General features: G+C 34.5%; 1 protein-coding gene across 1 annotated transcript in view; it reads right to left on the minus strand.

The window, feature by feature from the left end:
• LOC123565360 (BDNF/NT-3 growth factors receptor-like) overlaps nucleotides 1-21,597 on the minus strand; it is a 62,339-nt gene that overhangs the window by 12,760 nt on the left and 27,982 nt on the right. The window contains exons 3-5 of the mRNA XM_053549143.1: nucleotides 10,651-10,923; nucleotides 10,229-10,411; nucleotides 932-1,069 (exon numbers count right to left, since the gene is read on the minus strand). Coding sequence (XP_053405118.1) covers nucleotides 932-1,069; nucleotides 10,229-10,411; nucleotides 10,651-10,923 — 594 coding nt within the window. The remainder of the gene's footprint in view (nucleotides 1-931; nucleotides 1,070-10,228; nucleotides 10,412-10,650; nucleotides 10,924-21,597) is intronic.

Consider the following 21,597-nt stretch of genomic DNA (forward strand, 5'->3'; position numbering starts at 1 on the left):
TTGTGTGAAGTTTCATTAAATTGTGTGTAAGGGTTTGGTAGATTAGGCACGCACAAGATTGCATATGCAGACTGTATGTACATAGTATGTTAACAAGAAACAAAGTCCCATAACTCTGCAATTTTTGTCGCTGAAAGAACCTAACATGCCCCATGCACAACTACTGTTGTTACTGATCACTTGTGTGAAGTTTCATTAAATTGTGTCAAGGGGATGAGGAGAGATGGTGCACACAAGATTGTGTCTATGTATATAGTATAGTAACAAAAAAACAAAGTCCCATAACTCTGCAAATTTTTTTTCTGAAAGAACCTAACATGCCCCATGCACAACTACTGTTGTTACTGATCACTTGTGTGAAGTTTCATTAAACTGTGTCAAGGGGATGAGGAGAGATGGTGCGCACAAGATTGTATCTATGTATATAGTATAGTAACAAAAAAACAAAGTCCCATAACTCTGCAATTTTTTTTTCTAAAAGAACCTAACATGCCCCATGCACAACTACTGTTGGTACTGATCACTTGTGTGAAGTTTCATTAAATTGTGTCAAGGGGATGAGGAGAGATGGTGTGCACAAGATTGTGTCTATGTATATAGTATAGTAACAAAAAAACAAAGTCCCATAACTCTGCAAATTTTTTTTCTAAACGAACCTAACATGACCCATGCCCAACTACTGTTGGTACTGATCACTTGTGTGAAGTTTCATCAAATTGTGTCAAGGGGATGAGGAGAGATGGTGCGCACAAAGTTGCGTCTACGGACAGACGGACAGACAACCTGAAACCAGTATACCCCCCCCCCCCCCCCCCTCTTACAACTTTGTTGTCGGGGGGTACAATAAAGCGTTCATATTACATACTTACTGGTCGAAACTAGCAAGAATGTGTTGTCTTGGTAATTTTAAATCCTTCTGATCTATACTTACGAGGTACTGATTTATTATAACGTATACTTCCATTTGTTGATCCAAACTCATTTGTGGCAACAAGTGTGTAAATACCATTGTGCATGTAATTATCCATTTTGAAATAAAGGTATCCTTTAATAAGCCTCCTTCTTGTATCTGAAAGATAAAAATAAAATACTAGATAAAAGAAATTTGAAATAATAAGCTAGATACTTTTTCGTATGGTCTTTTGAACTATTTCTTTGAATAAAACGAAGAAGGGTCGGTATGTTTATTTTACTACATGAGCTACAACTGAAATATATTTGTAAATGAGCCGTGCCATGGGAAAACCAACATAGTGGCTTTGCGTCCGCATGCACGTGTTATACATGTAGTAAAGTATTGCGGATGCGCAGGCTGGTCTGGATCCATGCTGGTCGCAAACCCACTGTGTTGGTTTTCTCATGGCACGGCTCAAATATATTTGTTTTTAAATAGTTATTCTATTGTCCTAAAGTTTGTAGATAATACTTTACTACATGTATAACACGTGCATGTTGAACTGCTGAATTTACGTTTCAATGTCTAATATTAAGGGCACAATAAGGAATAGAGAGGTGACCTGCTTTAACATGACTTTTCTTTATATTTCTGAAGAGTAAACATACTGTGTAGCATACCAAAAGGAAGGTGACAGATTGAACTATAATATGGTACTTTTGTGACAACATCTTATGCATCATGACTTTGAAGATAAAAAATATGTAAAGGTCTATTGTTATCTTCAAACAGCTTTGCAATTGAGTTTGCCCTTTACAGATATAATGTCTCATCGAAAAGCCAATATTCAGTTACTGTCTCATTTATATGTATCTCGATTGAAATTCTGACGCCGCCCTTCCGTTAAACAGCCAAGTGACGAAACGCGCCAAAATACGTGATAGAGCCATCTTATGTCATCATGCCGCGAGCTAAAAAGTACAGCAGTGACGTTAGTCAAACAATTGTGAATAAGATTATAATAATGATAAGAATTTGGTGGAAGTGAAATTAACGGCACACTTCCTCGCACTGCATTAGCGAATATAAGTCATAGTCTTGGAATTCACAAGAATACAGTGAAATCAGTATGGATACGTTTTAGTCCAACTAATTTGACGCGATCCTAGGAAATATTGAAATAATCTTTTCATATGTGCAATATCCTCACTCGCGTCAGACACTCGAAAGACCAAAATAGTTGAAGCAATTTCCCATGAAATTTTCATCGCTGCCGACGCTTTACATGCTATAGGTTTAAATGCCGATTATTTCACGAATTGGCCATTAATTCAAATAAGACTTATATGTATCGAAAGGGGATTCAATTCCTCATTGATTAATGTAAAAATTATCAAATAATATCTAAAACTACGAAATTTCTGGTGATTTAAACCTATGTATGTTCTATACACTATTAACGTTTACCGTGTGTACTCGCCAATATGCGCAAGCGATAAAACCAATAACTTTACATGACTATGTACTGTGATTTATCTTCCATTATTTTGCTCCTTCAAAGTTTTGACGTTTAGACTGCCCGTCACAAATATAAAACAAGCTGAACGTCGAATTATTTGGACTAGCGCCAAACATAAATAATCCACGTGTGTATATTAAAGTGATTGCAACATTAGAACGGTTTTGTCGCCGCAATTAGTGTCATTTTACCTTTGACCTGACTTCATGACCTATACCTTTAACCTACCGAACCGGTTCCTGTATTTCTATTCTTAGAAAATGATGAAAATTCCTCGGCGTGATGTCAACATAAGTGTTCTCATCGTCTAGAAATGTGCAACGTTTCACGGAATCTAACTTATTTAGTTCCGGAACTTCTTCGTGCAGATAGTCCAAGAAAATCACAAAAATTCATTTAATATAATTTGGAATACGCTACAGCTCTGCGACCCATGATATTGATAATAGATTTTAATACCTTCGATATCACTTTGACCTTCAATGGCCTCCAAACAATTAAAGTTCAACAAGTATTGAAAAAAAACTGTCACCAACTAAAGAGCGGAGCCAAGATTAACATGGTCGTTCAATGGACCAATCGAATTCATCTCGGCTGTTTTTGTCAACATACAGATACACCCCCAGTTTTATCGATTTGATTTATTCGGAAAATGCAAACTCAATTGCAAAGCGTAGTATCTCATCAGTACTTCAATGAGCCAAAATATAAATATTGTGTGTACTATTGGCCTCCAAAGTTTATAACAAAACTTACCGTATATTGCCAGAAAAATTGTGTTTCAGACAAAATAATTATAATTTATTATCTGTTTCCTTCCCCAATAAATTAAAAGAGATATAATTCAAACATGGGTTCTTTTCTTAAAAAACTGCGATACACTTTTATGGAACACCCGTCAGAGGCACAGACCTGCCAACTTTTGTTTCTGCACAAATAAAGGAATTGAATCACATCAAACATTTCACCAAGTTGTGAATTTCTATTCTGAGAGAACGAAGAAAATGTATAATGAGAACTAAGTCCTTAGGCCCGATCTTTTTCGAAGCGTGATCTTCCCTTATTGATCTGCTAACGAATCAGATTACTTCATTCGTCCATTCCATGTATTTATAGGTCCACAACTTGAACATTATTAATAATGATTCCAAAATAATTAACCCGCTCCACCAAGACAGCAAGAGCCTTGGATGACCACATTATAATTACTGAGATTCAGGAAAACAAATGCTAAGCTGATGGTCCAATAATACCGTGACTAAATTTATAGCCTGGCTGTTCTTTTCAGAAGGGTGTTATTGTAAACATATGTCATATATTCAGTGTTAATCGTGGAAATTCCTCAAATAAATGTTATGATTTTGAATTTTTAAATTATTTTGTTTGGTATCTAGTTGAGAAAAGTATGTTGAATTTATATGAAAAACAAAAAGTGTCCAAAAATGTAAAAGGACCCCTTAGGGTGTCCTTAACATAACAAGTGAATGAAGTATTGCCATGCAATACAAAGTCCCCTACTGGAAGGCACCTAATTTTCTCTACTGCAGTATAACATAATGAACCGATATCTGTCAATAATTTATAAACAATATTGTACTATATATACAATATGTAATAACAAAACACTTGGATTAAAACTTGTATAATTATATAAAAACCTATAGTTGTTTTCATATAGCATTTTTTGGCCAAAAAATTATCAAAAAGGTAAGTTATTTATAGTAAAACAAATCTATATACAAGTCCACATAAAACTCTATACCACATAGAGATATGTCAAAATACACCTAAAATTGGATGTAACATGCATGTTGTACCACAGAAAACTGGTCTCGATTTTTCCCTACGGCCTGTAATAAATAAGTTACATATAAGCTATTTGTAGTAAGAACAAGGGGACATAATTCTAAAAACAAGGATGCCTCATAGTAGTGAACCTTTGTACCAAGTTACATCAAAATCCCTCCAAGCATGAAGAAGAAATGCTCCGGAAAAAGTCAATCTTGAATTTGGCATTTTACCTCTAAGTGTGACCTTGATCTTAGACCTAGGGACCTGGTTCTTTCACACAACAATCCGTCTCATGGTAGTCAATATTTATGTCAAGTTACATCAAAATCCCTCCATGCATGAAGAAGAAATATTCCAGACAAAGTCATTCTTGTATCTGACCTTTGGCTTCTATGTGTGACCTTGACCTTCGACCTAGGGACCAGGTTCTTGCGCATGACACTCCGTCTCATAGTGGTGAACATTTGTGCCATGTAATGTTCAAATCCTGTTTTGCGTGACAAAGTTATACACCGGACAGGAAAAATGTCCCATTGACCTTTGATCTTCAAGTGTGGCCTTGACCTTTAAGCCAGGGTTCTAGGTGTTGCGCATGACACGTCATCTCATCATGGGGAACATTTATGCCAGGTAATATTGAAATCCCTTGATGGATGACAGAGTTCTGAACTGGACAGGAAAATAAAAACCTTTGACCTCAAATTGTGACCTTGACCTTTGAACTAGGGGTCCGGGTTTTGCACATGACACGTCGTCTTATCATGGGGAACATTTGTGCCAAGTAATATTAAAATACCTTCATGGATGGCAGAGTTATGGACCGGACAGGAAAAAAGCCCTGTTGACCTTTGACCTCCAATTGTGACCTTAACCTTTGAGCCAGGGGTACGGGATTTCTGCATGTATGTCGTCTTATCATGGGGAACATTTATGTCAAGTGATATTAAAATCCCTTGATGAATGACAGAGTTATGGACCGGACACGAAACAGACCTTATTCATGCCATGTTTACACTTGACTGCAAAGTATGACCTTGACCTTTGAGCTAGGGGTCTGAAAGTTGTGCATGACACATCGTCTTATTATGAGGTACATTTGTGCTAAGTAATATTAAAATCCCTTCATGGATGGCTGAGTTATGGACCGGACAGAAAGATAACCCTGTTGACCTTTGACCCCCAACTGAACCTTGACCTTTAAGTTAGGGGTCCGGGTTTTGAGCATGACACGTCGTCTCATCATGGGGAACATTTGTACCAAGAAATATTAAAATGCTTTCATGGATAATAGAGTTATGGACCGGACACGAAATTGAACGACGGACTGGAAAGCGCATTCTTATAGTCCCCGAAACTGGTTTTCAACCAGTAGGGGACTAATAAGGATAGTTTCTAATCGTCCCGTGATTACACAAGGTGTTTGCAATATAAGCGTTACTTCCTCTACCCTAGTGCGTTGTTACAATATGGTTATGCTAATAGTTAAAATGGTTTGCATTTAAGTAATCACATTTACCCGTGAAAATCGTATTATTCAACTTAGATTACTAAAGTAGTAAAAGTGGAAAGCCACAGATCGCCCAACACGTCATAAATGAAAGGTCGGTTGTTTGGGCCTGTTCACGGACGGTAGTTGAAATGCAAGCTACCGTCCACGCCCTCTAGCCCTGGGTTGAGCAGAACTCAACATTTACAAGTACAAATACAATTTGGGGACAGATGCATTCATACGTACATGGACTTTCAATGATACACGAATGCAGTTCCATGAAAAGCCCATGGTGCCACATTAAAATAATGAGTTTGCCCTAAACGAGAAAACAATGAACACACACATACAACAGGTACACACATACACACATAAACATAAATGTGAATAGCATTCCCACAATTTAAAATTGCCTGATTTCATGTATCAAAGTTGTTTTATGTGTAATAAAACACTTTTATTATTTAATTTGGATTTATCTTTCCTATTTACAAGAATTTTGGCCGATATTAGTTTTGCAAAATCATCCATTTCCTGTTATGTGCCTCCGAGTGGTTAAGGTCGCTACCCTTTACATGAGGAAGCCATCCAGCTGGCTTATAGAAGGTCGGTGGTTCTACATAGGTGCCCGCCCGTGGTGAAATAATGCACGGAGGGTCACCTGGGGTCTTTCTCCACCATCAAAGCTGGAAAGTCGCCATATGACCTAATACGTTCAACCCAACAAAATAAAAGAAACGATTTCCTGTTTTAGTCCTGGCTATATCAAAATGTAATTTGTTTCCTAAAGCATTTTAACGGGGGAATTAGACTGAAAAGTTTAATAAAAATGTTTTATTTACAAAGACATTTAATACTTTTTCTCACGGAAATTTGGTTAAGATATTTCAGATATACTTTGTAGATGTTGGCGCTACATGGCGATATTTACAAAACAAATACAGTTAGCACAAGAAACAAGTAGTTTGATTAACTGGTCTGGATAAAGCACAAGAACATGCGTGCGACATGTCACACAATTAACAAAGCTGGAGTTCATCTGTTTGTTTTCAAGCATAAAGTCATACCTATTGTTCCATCTAGAAAAAATGATATTATTTTAACTTACTGCATATAATGGGTTTGAATTATTCGCATTAAGTGAAAAAGAATTTTAATCAAGTAATAATATTAACTGATTTTGAAATTAAACTCGTCGAAATCATATCTGATCAAAATTGGACTTAATTACCACTTTGCAATTATTATAAAGAATTTTTTATAAAATGGTTTTCAACATGTTTTAGAGCTTTAAAATCGCTAATGGTGAACTTTTGCATAATGGTGAACTTTCGCATAATGGTGAACATTCGGTGAACTTTTGCATAATGGTGAACTATCGCATAATGGTGAGCTTTCGCCAAATAAGAAAACATTAAAACTTGAACCAATTCCTCATGAAAGCACAGATACCTGGCATCATTCTTAAATGAGCCAACATAGTGGGTTTGCGACCAGCATGAATCCAGACATAACATAATTTAATCAATTTTAATTTGTTTTGAGCATCCATGATTTTAAGATACTTAAAACTAAATAACTTTTCATGCTGTATCATAATTACATTCGCTAGGTATTACATAAGCGGACAAAGAGACGGAAACATTTCTCGCGCAATCTGGTCAGGATCCATGCTGTTCGCTAACGGTTTCTATAATTGAAATAGGCTTTGAAAGCGAAAAGCATGGATCCTGACCAGATTGCGCGAGAAATGTTTCCGTCTCTTTGTCCGCTTATGTAATACCTAGCGAATGTAATTATGATACAGCATGAAAAGTTATTTAGTTTTAAGTATCTTAAACTCATGGATGCTCAAAACAAATTAAAATTGATTAAATTATGTTATCTTTTTCCTCCTAGAATAACTCATTAACTTTCTTCTTACGTCTAAATAAACAACGTACTGTTAGGAATAATTAGTTTAGCTACTTCTTTAAACAGCCGTCAAATCGATGATTATTTAAGCGGGCTAATTCTGCTTTATTTTATACGACTTTCGAATCACGTTGTTAAGTGATTTAATATGTAGAAGTACAATGTTACGAACATTTAAAAGAAGCAATTAAAAATATAGGAACTGATTACTGATTAAACACAAACATTTTGAAAATGAAACTTACAGGAGATGACTGTCCCTGTTTTATCTTTCTAAGGAAGAGTATTTCTAAAGCCAGTTATTTTCGAAAATGGCATACGTGCAGAATTCTTATTTACACGAATGGATTTGATTTTTTTTAGAATAAATAGAAGCTAAGAAACAGTTTCTCATTTCTATAAAACGTCGCTGTGAATGTAAATAGATGCACTCCGTTGTCTCTTTCCTGGAATGTTTTGTCAATGGAAAAGGAAGTCAATGCCATTACGACAGTCAAAAATTATTTCCTTTTGGCAATTTAAGGCTGGAAACGTTTTCGGTTTATACGAGATCATGGCGATGCGCATAGAAAATAAACTCTATAACACCGCTGCATATTTCTTGCAGCAAATACAGAGAATCTCTACCAGAACAGGAAACAATTTAAGTGTATTAGTGATGTGCCATTCCGTCTTTGTTTTTGCAAAACGTAAACTTTATAATAGATATGAATAATAATTTCGACCTTGTTAAATGAAGGAAAGAATTAAAACTTACATCAGCGTGTTTTTATCGATCAACTTTGAAATGTTACAGTCAAATTATAATGGACAGACGTTCAAATCTTCAATTCATACTTTTAAGGTCATGTTGGATGGCATGTAAGATGGCTCTGGAGTACGAAAGACCCGTGGTGACATTTCAACTTCTTTATTTCACGATTTCTGCTTCCTGATTTCACGATTTCCACTTCATGAATTCACGAATTCACGATTTCTGCTTCCTGAATTCACGATTTCCACTTCATGAATTCACGATTTCACGATTTCAACTTCATGAATTCACGATTTCACGAATTCACGATTTCACGAAAAAACTTCACGATTTCTTGATTTCACGATTTCATGATTTCTTGATTTCACGATTTCCACCTCATGAATTCACGATTTCACGATTTCATCTTCGTGAATTCACGATTTCCACTTCACGAATTCACGATTTCACGATTTCCACTTCACGAATTCACGATTTCCACTTCACGAATTCACGATTTCAACTTCATTAATTCACGATTTCACCATTTGCTTCCTGAATTCACGATTTCCACTTCATGAATTCACGATTTCATGATTTCCACTTCACGAATTCACGATTTCCACTTCACGAATTCACGATTTCAACTTCATTAATTCACGATTTCACAATGGTGAAATCGTGAAATCGTGAATTCGTGAAGTGGAAATCGTGAATTCGTGAAGTGGAAATAGTGAAATCGTGAATTCGTGAAGTGGAATTCGTGAATTCACGAAGTTGAAATCGTGAAATCGTGAATTCATGAAGTGGAAATCGTGAATTCATGAAGTGGAAATCGTGAATTCGTGAAGTGGAAATCGTGAATTCGTGAAGTGGAAATCGTGAAATCGTGAATTCATGAAGTTGAAATCGTGAAATCAAGAAGTGGAAATCGTGAATTCGTGAAGTGGAAATCGTGAAATCGTGAATTCGTGAAGTGGAAATCGTGAATTCGTGAAGTGGAAATCGTGAAATCGTGAATTCATGAAGTGGAAATTGTGAAATCGTGAATTCGTGAAGTGGAAATCGTGAAATTGTTAATTCGTGAAGTGGAAATCGTGAATTCATGAAGTAGAAATCGTGAAATCAAGAAATCGTGAAGTTGTTTTCGTGAAATCGTGAATTCGTGAAATCGTGAATTCATGAAATGGAAATCGTGAAATCAAGAAATCGTGAAGTTGTTTTCGTGAAATCGTGAATTCGTGAAATGGAAATCGTGAAATCAAGAAATCGTGAAGTTGTTTTCGTGAATTCGTGAAATCGTGAATTCATGAAATGGAAATCGTGAAATCAAGAAATCGTGAAGTTGTTTTCGTGAAATCGTGAATTCGTGAAATCGTGAATTCATGAAATGGAAATCGTGAAATCAAGAAATCGTGAAGTTTTTTTCGTGAAATCGTGAATTCGTGAAATCGTGAATTTATGAAGTGGAAATCGTGAAATCGTGAATTCAAGAAGTGGAAATCGTGAATTCAGGAAGCAGAAATCGTGAAATCGTGAATTCATGAAGTGGAAATCGTGAAATCAAGAAATCGTGAAATCATGAAATCGTGAAATCAAGAAATCGTGAATTTTTTTTTCGTGAAATCGTGAATTCGTGAAATCGTGAATTCATGAAGTGGAAATCGTGAAATCGTGAATTCATGAAGTTGAAATCGTGAAATCAGGAAGCAGAAATCGTGAAATAATGAAGTTGAAATGTCACCACGGGTCTTTCGTAGGAATATACCTTCTTCTTTTTTGTTAAATACCTTTGCTGTTTGATAAAAATAATTCATTTGACATATGAGGCATATCGAGACGTCATCAAGATAATTGGTGTTTTATTTGACAATAACAAAGAGTTACCGTTTGTATTATTCTCTATAACTTTGCGTCGTTGGTGGTCTATTGACGAATGGTCGCCTATTGTAGTGAGGAGTTTGCCGTCGTGGAACCACTGTATGCTCGGCTCAGGGTAACTGATAATCACATAATTAATACATTCGAAGACACCCTTTGTTTTGTACATTGCTTTAATTATTGGTGCTCCTGAAACAAAAAAAAACAACAACATTATTTGGGATTGCACTACTCAGACAAAGTCATACTCAGCTGGTTTAGTATAAGTATGGATCATATACAGTATACGCATTCAAAACCAACGACGTCACAGGCAGCCTTTGAAATACCTAACAGTACATAACAGCTTTTTTTTTCAATGATATTCTAGGTTGCGTGATTTTTGCATTTAGAAATAAAACATAAAACAGTGGAAATTTTTGACGTACCCTTGATGTGAAGTTGAACTACTTTCTTTCTATACAGTGCTTCGTTTTCAGCAACGCATGATATATTCCCATTATCGTCAGTACTTGCGTTCATTATCTGAAGCTTCTGTACCCGACCATTTTCCAATGACGTCAGTCTTACGTCGGAAGTAACGTCAGTAATATTCCAAAAAACGCGTGGTGATGGATTACCAGCCCCTGAGCACAGTACTGACATATTTTCTCCTGCACTGATTTCTAATGATACTGGATCAATCACAATCTTCGGTGGCCCTATAACAAATTAAAATACGATTTTGATTGTCGTAAAAATAGCGAACTGGCCAAGGTATGATAGAGATGGCATGATTTAACTAGAGTTTGGGTCTATGTATAATGACAGGATGTTTCAATGCAAATTAAATGTTTACTAACATTTCTGACAAATAATATAATACAAGAAATTGAGACTTTTCCAACTTGAATGGATTGAATGGAAATAACTGACCAAATAATAATAATAAACTAAAGCCTGTCAACTTGATAAACCCCTTTTTCAACATCTGATAAGGTAGACAAAATAATGTATGTTTGTTTAAAACTCTTTGACATCGATAACGAACCTGCGCACTTTTGTAATTACTTACATTTAACAATACCTTAATAAGTCCTCCCAAGGCCCTGTCTGGTGGTTTTATTGTCAAAATTAAAAATGAATAATCGTAACTTTTTATATTTAATTACTGGCTTTCTATCTAAAAATAATTGAGCTCAGTGCGGATAGCTATGTTTACACAACACAAAATTTGATATGAAACGTATACCCTCAATAAGGCATATTAATAAAGTTAAAACTGGCACCTCATATTTGTAACTCCCTACGAATAACCTATGTACATTGTAGAATGTTATTTCAATTATCATTTCATTTCATCGTTTTAGAAGTGCTACAAGATATAATTATTAGCGTTTTAATGAGTGTGCTCTGTGTTCAGTCTTACTTCGCTGAAAATACGGATTCCAAAACAAACACAAATTTGCTCTCTTTCACGTGTTCAAATACAAATTTAACAAGCTGAATATAGTGCAAGATGGTTTTTACTGTTGACACAATAATATTGTAAGCAAGTAACTTTAGCTGCGTGAATTTATTAATACACCCATAATTGTAAATAAACTGTTTAAGAGTAAACAAGAGCTCCATCAAGCGGGTCAATATACACCCGAAGGGTTATATTAGAGGAGGATAGGGGCAAAATTTAACAAACTTGAGTGCTGAAGCCCAAAGGACATGAACAACAAAAGGAAGAAATTCTTTTAAAAAATCTAAGTCCGCAAAAATCCTCACCAGGTACAGATATGTCAAAATACACCTAAAATTATGACGGACAGACGGTCAGACGCACGCTCGCACGCGCCATCACATAATACGTCCCATTTTTCCGAAACGGGCATATAGGAAGTAATTGAGGGTTTGATAAAACAAACTTTCAAATTTACTCCTCCCGCGGACAGGCACCTGAGTAAACCCAACGACCTTCCGTAAACAAGCTAGATGGTCCCTTATATAAAGAATTCTATGTTCAAAGCGAGGCTTAAACCGAATTGGCGTTGGGCAAGTAATTTGAAATCAGGGACCTTTAACTACTTGGCCAAGAACGTCCTTGTTTGGTAAAGATTTTGTTTACATATAATACTTGTTTATTTAACAACCAATGCTTCTAACTAATGTCGCACCTGAAAACAGTGTTTTGTAGTCGCTTTTTTGATTATGGCTTTATAGATACTGTGTAATACTGTCATAAGTCGTTGAAGAGTTCAAATTAATCAACCATGCGCAAAACGAATACAGTTTAAAGTCAATGACATTTAGGTTTAGGGATGTCCCAACTTTTATAATGTCAAAATAACAAATAAACTCAATTTATATGTGTCTGAACGTATAGAACACTAAAATTTCATATAAGGTCAAGAAGGTAGACCCACCATAAAATATAAGTTCTTGTATGATCGTTAACAACACATTTAACATTGATGGATTTTCAATGGTGTGAATAGTACAGAATACAAATTTACCATTTGTTGTATATTTACAACCAGGCTTATCCTTCCAAGGGCATAATGTATTTTAACCTCACAATCCAATCCATATCATTACAAAAAGATGGAACATACTTGTATATTGTATCACTTTTGTAGAAATTAACTTGTAAATTAATTCATTTACTGTTTTTAAAATTGTTTTAGCATTTACTGTTTCTTTTTTTTTTTTTTTTTTTTTTTCGAAGTTGATGTTTGATTTCTCCCAAATTATTCCTGGGATATAGATATAAGTTCACGCAGATGTATCCAAATAATGTGCTATACTAGTAGTTTCGATCATGCTATTATAATTTTTCTATTGCGTATAGCAATTTGTTGGGAGAAGGCACCTAGTTTCACTATTCGTTTACATTTGTAAGCACAAATGCACATACTTGATTCACACAAACATCTCCAGTTAACTAGTTATTTGCAAGAACACTTTCGTAATTAATAAAAATAGAAAAAAAAGAAATATTTGAACCAGACCACTCCGTGTGAACTACGTTCCAACGCAAGTCATGTCTAAACGATATCCTGTGACACATCTCAACGACTTCTGGTTACGATATCGCTCAATACGACACGGCTTATATAATTTTCATATATATTAATTACTTTGATTATATTTACTTGTGTCTTGACATGAATATTAATTCAGATTCCAAAAGTAATTGCATAGATTGATTAAAACTTTTAGATTTTTAAAACAGGCGTCTGTTATTAAGAAAAAAAAAAACATTTTGCTATTTTCCAGAATAAAACAATATACTACACTTTTTTAAAAGCAATCCTTACAGACAGTCAATGATCGCTTAAAGGCAATGCCAGTATTAATCTTAGAAATATATTTCTGCAACTGCTTTATCATAAACACGCAATATTTATTTAATATCATGTTTCTCATTCTAACCGATGATGTTACTAACTCTAAGCGCGACACAGGCAAACGTTACTGACACTCATCGAAGTCTTGTGACTTAACGCATTACTTATGTTCGAGTAAAACATACCAGCAAGTCTGTGACTGAAAATCAGATTTTGTTCCAAGTGTGTAGACCGAGTTTTTTTTTTTTTTTTTTTTTTTTTTTTTTTTTTTCATTTAATGGTATCCCCAAGATATCTTTCTCAAAATGAAAGCAATATGTACGAGGTGACGCGGAGTTGAGTTATACTATTATATGTGCACACTAATTGTTATAAAGTATGTAAAAGATTCTTTTGAAGCACATGACGCAACTAAGCTTGAACATAGCGCGACTTTAGGGAGAATGAATGTATAGTCGATGCAATTCTAAAAATCTTTTTTTATAATTACTACACGTGTATTATTCATTATAGCAACGATCATAGAAATTTTGTTCTTTAGCTAGAGTGGAACTGAAAATGTCCTAGTTAAAGAACTTAAAAACGTGATGACATCCATGAAACTGACGTCACAATTGACGACACGCAACTTATATGAAACTGAAACGTCAATATGTATAGGTTATTAACTTTTTATGTGGATACATGCACTTGTTCTGAAGCGGTAATATTGCGCAACTTAAGGAAACTAAATGGAAAATAATTTTAGATATTTAATAATGAAAAATATTGCACAATCGCGGTCCATTGAAACAAAAGAATTTTACATGTGAACTAAGACAATATCATGTACCTTGAGACCTTCTCCTCCGAACTTTTTATATGTAGTATATTTCTCGGTCCAAAATACGTTATATTATGGAAAGAACATACCGTTACGCTACAAAGGATAAAGCTAAAGTGAAACTTTGTTATTGTTATAACTTCAGTTTACGGAATGTCCTGCGCTGGGCGCACATACTCTACCATAAGAAAGAGTACTGCAAATAAAGAATTTCTTTTTGCTTTGAATTTCTATTATTATATAATTGTGTATGTTATTGTCAACTGAAGAAGCTTATTAAAGCGAAACATGTTTTGACAAAACTGTGTTGGTTTATGAATTTTCAACATGATATATTATTATATGTAAAATACCATATGCAACAAAAAAAGATCTGTTAGAAATGCATAATTGTATACGATATGCAAGAAAAATTGCAGTCATGTGTTAAAGAATTGGATAGATATATCCGTCCTGAGGGCACTTGAGTGCGAGTTAAGACGTCTCAGGCTCCAAATTACTTCGCAGGTAATAATGATTATCATGTGCGGACAAAATGAGGAATACGCCTGCACATGATGACGAAACTATTTGTTACGAAATAGCCAATTTATTTGCAAAGTTCTGGAAGTAATGCTTCAAGATCCTGATTATAAATACAATATTGATTACCGACGTACGAATGTACGTACTATTTAATAAGTGTGAATATAAAAGCTATTTTGAGACCATTTAGTAACAAAGAAGCGTCTACGTCTCTACGAGACATTTAAAGATATTAAGGTTCGTGGTGATGGAAAGTCCTTGGTGCTTCTCTGATCATTATTCCATACACGGACGGGCATCTTGGTAGAGCAAACGACTTACCGCAAGCGTACTGGATGGATTTCTTACATAAAAATCCCACATTCAAAGCTAAAGTTCAAGCACATAGTTGAAAGGGCAAGTGATTCGAAGTCAGCAACAACTGGCCGCCTTGGCCTTTCACGTTTTAACTTACAATGGGCGCACAAAATATACAATGTCATTTTAAATGATTTATGTAAAATTCATAAAAATCATATTATAAATCTTGCTGAATATAAATTAACTCTAAAACAAGATCTTTTAAAGGAATCTATTGCAACAAAACAGTTCTTTCCACAAGAAATAAGTAAAAAATGTCAAACTACACAGGATTTTAGTATAATCAAAAGATCTAACTAATTGTGAATTTAAAAAAAGCAAAGGGATTAAACAGAAAAATAGCGAAATGATCACGAATGAATACTTGAGTCGCTGCGAACATAAATGAAGGGAAGACAAAAAAATATTTAACGAGACAGATAAAGAGCAAGTTATATTCTGCTTTTAGAGGAAGGGCTGCAGTAAAGTACAAATCTGTCTGAGATTAAAATAATGCTAATCTCTGCATGACTTTCAATTTAAAGAAAGGAAAAGGGAGATTCCGTAAAACGACAAAGCAAATTAAAGAGATTCGAGTTTCTGCACGACTTTTATGAATTGAGTTTGAAAAAGAAAAGTAAAAAGGTGATGCAATAAGCTGCATAAGTTTGGCGTATTTTAGTAAATGCACAATTTTCGTGAATTTAAAAAGAAAATTGGGGGATGAAAACAACGCGAAATAATGAAATTTTCAGGAAATGCGCCTGTTTAAAAAGGACGAGGAAGAAAGACGTGCAGTAAATTATAAAACAATAAAATTGTAATGTTGTTCCAAGTATTAAAATCTTTCAGGTTCTCTGACCGCTTTTGATAAATATAAAATATAAAATGAAATGCATAACATGTATACACTTTGTCAAAACTGAATGCATGAGTAGTGGTTCAGCAAAACACTACTATTGTGTAGGAACCACCAACAATGCTTACAACATTGCCATGGAATTTGATATAAATGAAAGTAATTCTATAGCGAACACCTGAAGATACTTGTTTCTATTGTAGAGCATAAACTTTACCTTTAAATTTTGATGCTGAAATTGATTATGATTTTATGCATCCATTTCAAAGAATTTTACTCCAGCCTGCGTAAGACTATAACGTGTAAAATGATGACGTCACATACATTTGTCGTACTGATTAAATTGTTGTACCTTTCTCAGGCGTACGCGTCATCCAGTCATTTATTAAAGTGTCACAAAAATGTTTTCGACGTAAAGATGAAATGAACATAAGAATTTTCTACAAGTTCAAATGGTAATTATGATATTGAGACTTTGCAACACTGTATGTGAGACGTCGTCACATATTGTCTGTAATCGTTGCGGACTTGTAACATTTATGTAGCTTACATAAGTTTATTTGTAACTAGTTCATTGTATCTTCCAAACTGCTGCAAATAGCTAGTATAGGTTCCACACATCAAACTCATCTTTTAAGTAATGAAAACGTAGAATCAATTGTTTATTGCACAAAATAAATGAATTAACAAGGTCATTTGGAGCGACACCGTAACTTCATCGTTGAGATATGTCACATTAAATCGATGAGACTTGACTTATGTTGGAACGTAGTTCTCCTGGAGTGAGACTATGATATTAATGTATATTCAACATGCCGGACCGAGCGAGCAGTTTTTTTTTAACTTCAGCTGAAACTCGATATATAGCTTATCTCAAAATTCCGGCTATCTCGAAGAAATGTTCAAATCCCGTCCGAAAAACATGTGCTCAAAATATCATTTTAAGTCGAATTTCGGTTATCTTGAAGTAAAACGCTCCATCCATTGCAGTTCGTGATAAAGGATTTTAATTGTATATTGACTCTTATTTAACACAATAACATGGATGCGCATTTAAGGAATATTCTTCCGTCAGAAAATACTGCCATTTTAGTGCTTGTCAATATTACCTTATTGCGAATTTTAACTGAATAATGCACTTTTTGATAAAGGAACGCCCCCACCCCCTAACACACACACACACACACACACACACACACACACACACACACACACTTCGCCTGCTTCTCTCCCACATTGAAAATAATTCAACTCTATTTCAAAGTATATATCTCTTAAAATAATGCCAGTTTGTATCTGAAAAAAAAAGCTTTTTTGGAGGTAATGTTTTATAAAATCGACTACTACACGTTAGCGTATTTTGTCTAAAGGTCTGACCAAACCTTACCTAAATTAAATATATCCTTCCTGAGAGCAATCAATTTTCAAATAAGTTTTGTTTAAAAGCGTGTCCATGACGATCATTTTAGACAATATATATTTTTACCTTTTGTCTTCGTTTTATTATTAATTGACTGTACAGTTACAGCAAATATCCTTAATCAATTCTTATAAAAGTCAGTTGTGTCAATTGTTTCAGAAATGGTTTCTTTCACAAAGTAATTAACTGTCTAATATAAAATTTAAGCAGTTTCTTCAGACATATTGTATTTGTGCGTAAAAGTTTGTCCTTCAATCATGATTATTCATGTTACCCAATATATTTGATGCAAGCCAACATGACCCATGATCAAAACTCACATTCTGAAAAGGATTGCAGATGGCGGAAATATACTCGTAAGCATAAGTACATTCATGACAAAAACACCTCGCTGTGACAGACAAGTAATTTCGCTGTAATTGTGAAAGAGACTTACATATTATTATTTTTTTTTATTTCTAGTACGGTAGAAGTACAATTAAAAAAGAAAAATTATATAGCATTAATATAATAATAATAAAATAGTGTCTGTGTGTGAGTAGTGATTCTCTGTGGGTTTACAATTTTGAACCTTTGGCAATGACTTGAACAATTACCGACAATCAAACCCTGATATCACACGCCAAATACAAAGGCTGTAGCTATTATGAATTCAGAGAAAACACTTTCAAAGTTTCTTATATATAAGCCTATAATATGTACATGTCACTCACAGGGGTGTGGCCATTTTGACCCTACAGGAAGATTTGTTTGTTTGTTTGTTTTGGGTTTAACGCCGCTGTTTCAACAGTATTCCAGTCATGTAACGACGGGCAGTTAACCTAACCAGTGTTCCTGGATTCTGTACGAGTACAAACCTGTTCTCCGCAAGTAACTGCCAACTTCCCCACATGAATTATCAGAGGTGAAAGACGAATGATTTCAGACGCAATGTCTTTTATCAAATCGTCACTGAGAACATACGCCCCGCCCGGGGATCCTACAGCAGTGGTTTTAACAATGAATGTAGAGAGTCAAACCATGATATCACACCCCAAATATTCAAGGCTCTAGCTATTATCGCTTCAGATGGGAAGATTAATTTTGATAGCTGACAAACCAAAATGATTTCAAATATCTTGGTAGACTATTTGTGTAAATTGATTTTAAAATCCGGCTAGCCATTTCATACAAGTGTCCACTGTATTCATATAGGGGAAAGTGACCACGCCTTCTGGCGGTTATGTTTTTCGCGAATCAAAATAATTTAAACAATCCTGGTTGACGGTTACATATGGACCATTTGTGTGAAATCATTCCAAAATCGGACAAGCGGTTTAGGCGGAGATGTCGTTTGAAGATTTTTCTATTTTTAGCGGCCCCTATGTGGTACCAAACAAAACTGTTTGAACAACTTTGATAGAAGACTACCCAAGACCTACCAAGAAACATCCAAGCTAAATGTCATAAAAAACCAATTCCGTGATTTTGGAGGATATGTCATTTAAAGGAGATTGTTGACGACGGATGGACGCACGCACACACGACGGACACAATGTGATGACATTGCTCATCATGAGCACTTCTGGCGATTTGACAAAAAAGCAGGTTTTCCACGCCAAAACTGTCTAGACGTAGAAGGAATACATCTGATGTTGATGGTCAGCGCGCTAGGCAGCAGCATGTCACGCACAAAAATGTAACCCAATTCCCTATGAAGACAATGAGTGGCGTAATAACCATTTCTTATGTCATGCAATAATTTTTCCTACTACATTTGTAGATCAACAGGTCTGTGTGAAGTAAATTTATTATTTAAACTTCAGTTAACATAAAAACGTCAATGGTAATGTTTATATCCGTGTACTATGTTTACAATTTTGACTGTACTATACTTTTTTCAGATCAAGACAAGAAAACAAGGAAAAATGTCTGCTATCTATATAATAACCGAAACCAAAAGCAACTTCTATCATTTTCATAATGTTAGCTGTTAGCATTTGGTAATATATGTGACAATAAAGATTCATAAAACAAGCTATTATTATTAATTTTAGATTTATGTATTTCTCAAGGTTGTTTTTAATATAAAGTATCAGCAAGAGAAATTGCATAATCTTTGCTTCAAGTTAAATTTGTATGTTGGTCTCTTATTTCCGTTACAGTATGATTATTGAAATTTTTATCCATAAACTGTTGAGACATCCTTCAAGATAAGTCAGCTGAAACTCTTAACTCTACAGTAATTTAAGGGGATTCTGTCTGTATTTTTCGGCGACGCCGTCTAAATTCGTTTTCGTTACCTATGCCACGTGACTTCAGTTTGCAAATCAAACTACTTGATAACGCATTGTAGATAATTTATCAAATTGAAAGATTTATGCAACACTCTGCCTTATTGGACGAGAGTGTCAATTTCTTTCACTCTGTTGATTGTGCTACGCTGAGTGAAATGTAGACAAAGCGTTTATCCTAAACGACGCTGTTCACAGTTTTAAAGCTAACTTTGGCTCAGTATATTTAGCAAGAATATTGATATATCTCAAAATGATAAGTCAGTTTAATAAATATGATAAAAACTTGTTCAATACCAACATATATCAAATTAAAGAAAGAGCTGAATACGGTCTGCGTATCACATGAATAAGGGTGTGATAAGAGTCTTTTATGTAGAGAAGTGCTTTTTAAAAGATTTTCCTTGTTACAATTGTCGTCTGTATATGAAAAGGTTTCTTGCTTTTGTGACTTATTCAGATTGCATATTAAAATGACTACTTGTTTGCTTTGATATATTTGTTATAAATTATTTAACTGATTTATTATATATGAATATTTTTCTTTAGTATGGTATGCAAATATTGAACTCAGTTGAAATCTGTTTTATTATATATATGCTATATAATGACTGAATCTCGTTACACTGAAATGAAGGGACGCTGCATACAGTTTATCTATGTGATATGATTATGGTAAAACTTTGCTTATGAAACAGAAATATTGAAATAATTACAAAGGTATGTTTTGCTTGACCTTCACTTTTTTATAGGTGTGACGTCATTGTCCAAAGATTCATGAATAGCGAATATGCTATTTATTATAGCGGGATCAGTTGGCCTATTTTAGAAATAAATAAAAATAATAAATAAAAAAATCCTTTAATTGATTTTTTTCTCATGTATTCTAATCAAACTTGATTTGTAGCATCTTTATTAGGCCCGCAGCCAACTTTGTTCAGCTGGGACATTTGACCCCTTTTAGGGGCTGCTAGATCTATAACTAGAATTGCCTTTATACAGCGTCTCATGGACAGCTTGGTGGATCTTTGTCATACTTGGTCTGGAGCATCATTATAAGGTCCTCTTCCAAATTTATTTATATAGGAACTTGGGCCCTATAAGGGACCACTATAGCTAAAAGTAGATAGCCTTTCTTCGCATTAACCACTAAAATGTAATGGAATTTTATAAAACTCGATGTGTAACAATATCGTAAGGTCTCCTGCTATTTTGTTACAAATGGGGATAGGGACCAATTTAGCTAAAATATAAACACGTTTAATGACCTCTTCTCATGAACAGCTTCATGAATCTTCATCAAACTACTGCTGTAATTATTCGTCTAAGGATAAACGAAACAAAATTGCAACCATACGAAACCTTTGCGAAAAATTAAAAGAGAACCATTTAAATTGTTAAAGTGCGGTGTTTTGTTTTGCAATTTGAAAACTGTTAGATGAAAGATGAATGTTAGATGAAAAATTCTTTCCTTATTACAATTCGCCGACCATCATTTTTAAAGATATTTCTTGTTGGCACTATTAAACGGTTTTCTTAGTTTTCTAGACGCCCTTGAGACGTCAGTTTATGACTGCCCTAGACAAAATGCGATTTTATTTAAGACTCGTTTGACCGAATTGACATTAAATTTAAGGAGACAACACTAAAATATAATTGACGGTGTTTAAGAGATTTTCAGTTGCAAAAAATGTATTATTATAGATTCAACAAAATGTAAACTTGACAAAGGACAGCTGACATTTGACATTAAATTGCCTCATATCATCATATGTTGAAAATATTTTTATCTGAAATTTAAGGGCTGAAAATAAAAAGA

Source organism: Mercenaria mercenaria, chromosome 8 (assembly GCF_021730395.1).
Source record: "Mercenaria mercenaria strain notata chromosome 8, MADL_Memer_1, whole genome shotgun sequence".
Lineage (NCBI taxonomy): Eukaryota > Metazoa > Mollusca > Bivalvia > Venerida > Veneridae > Mercenaria > Mercenaria mercenaria.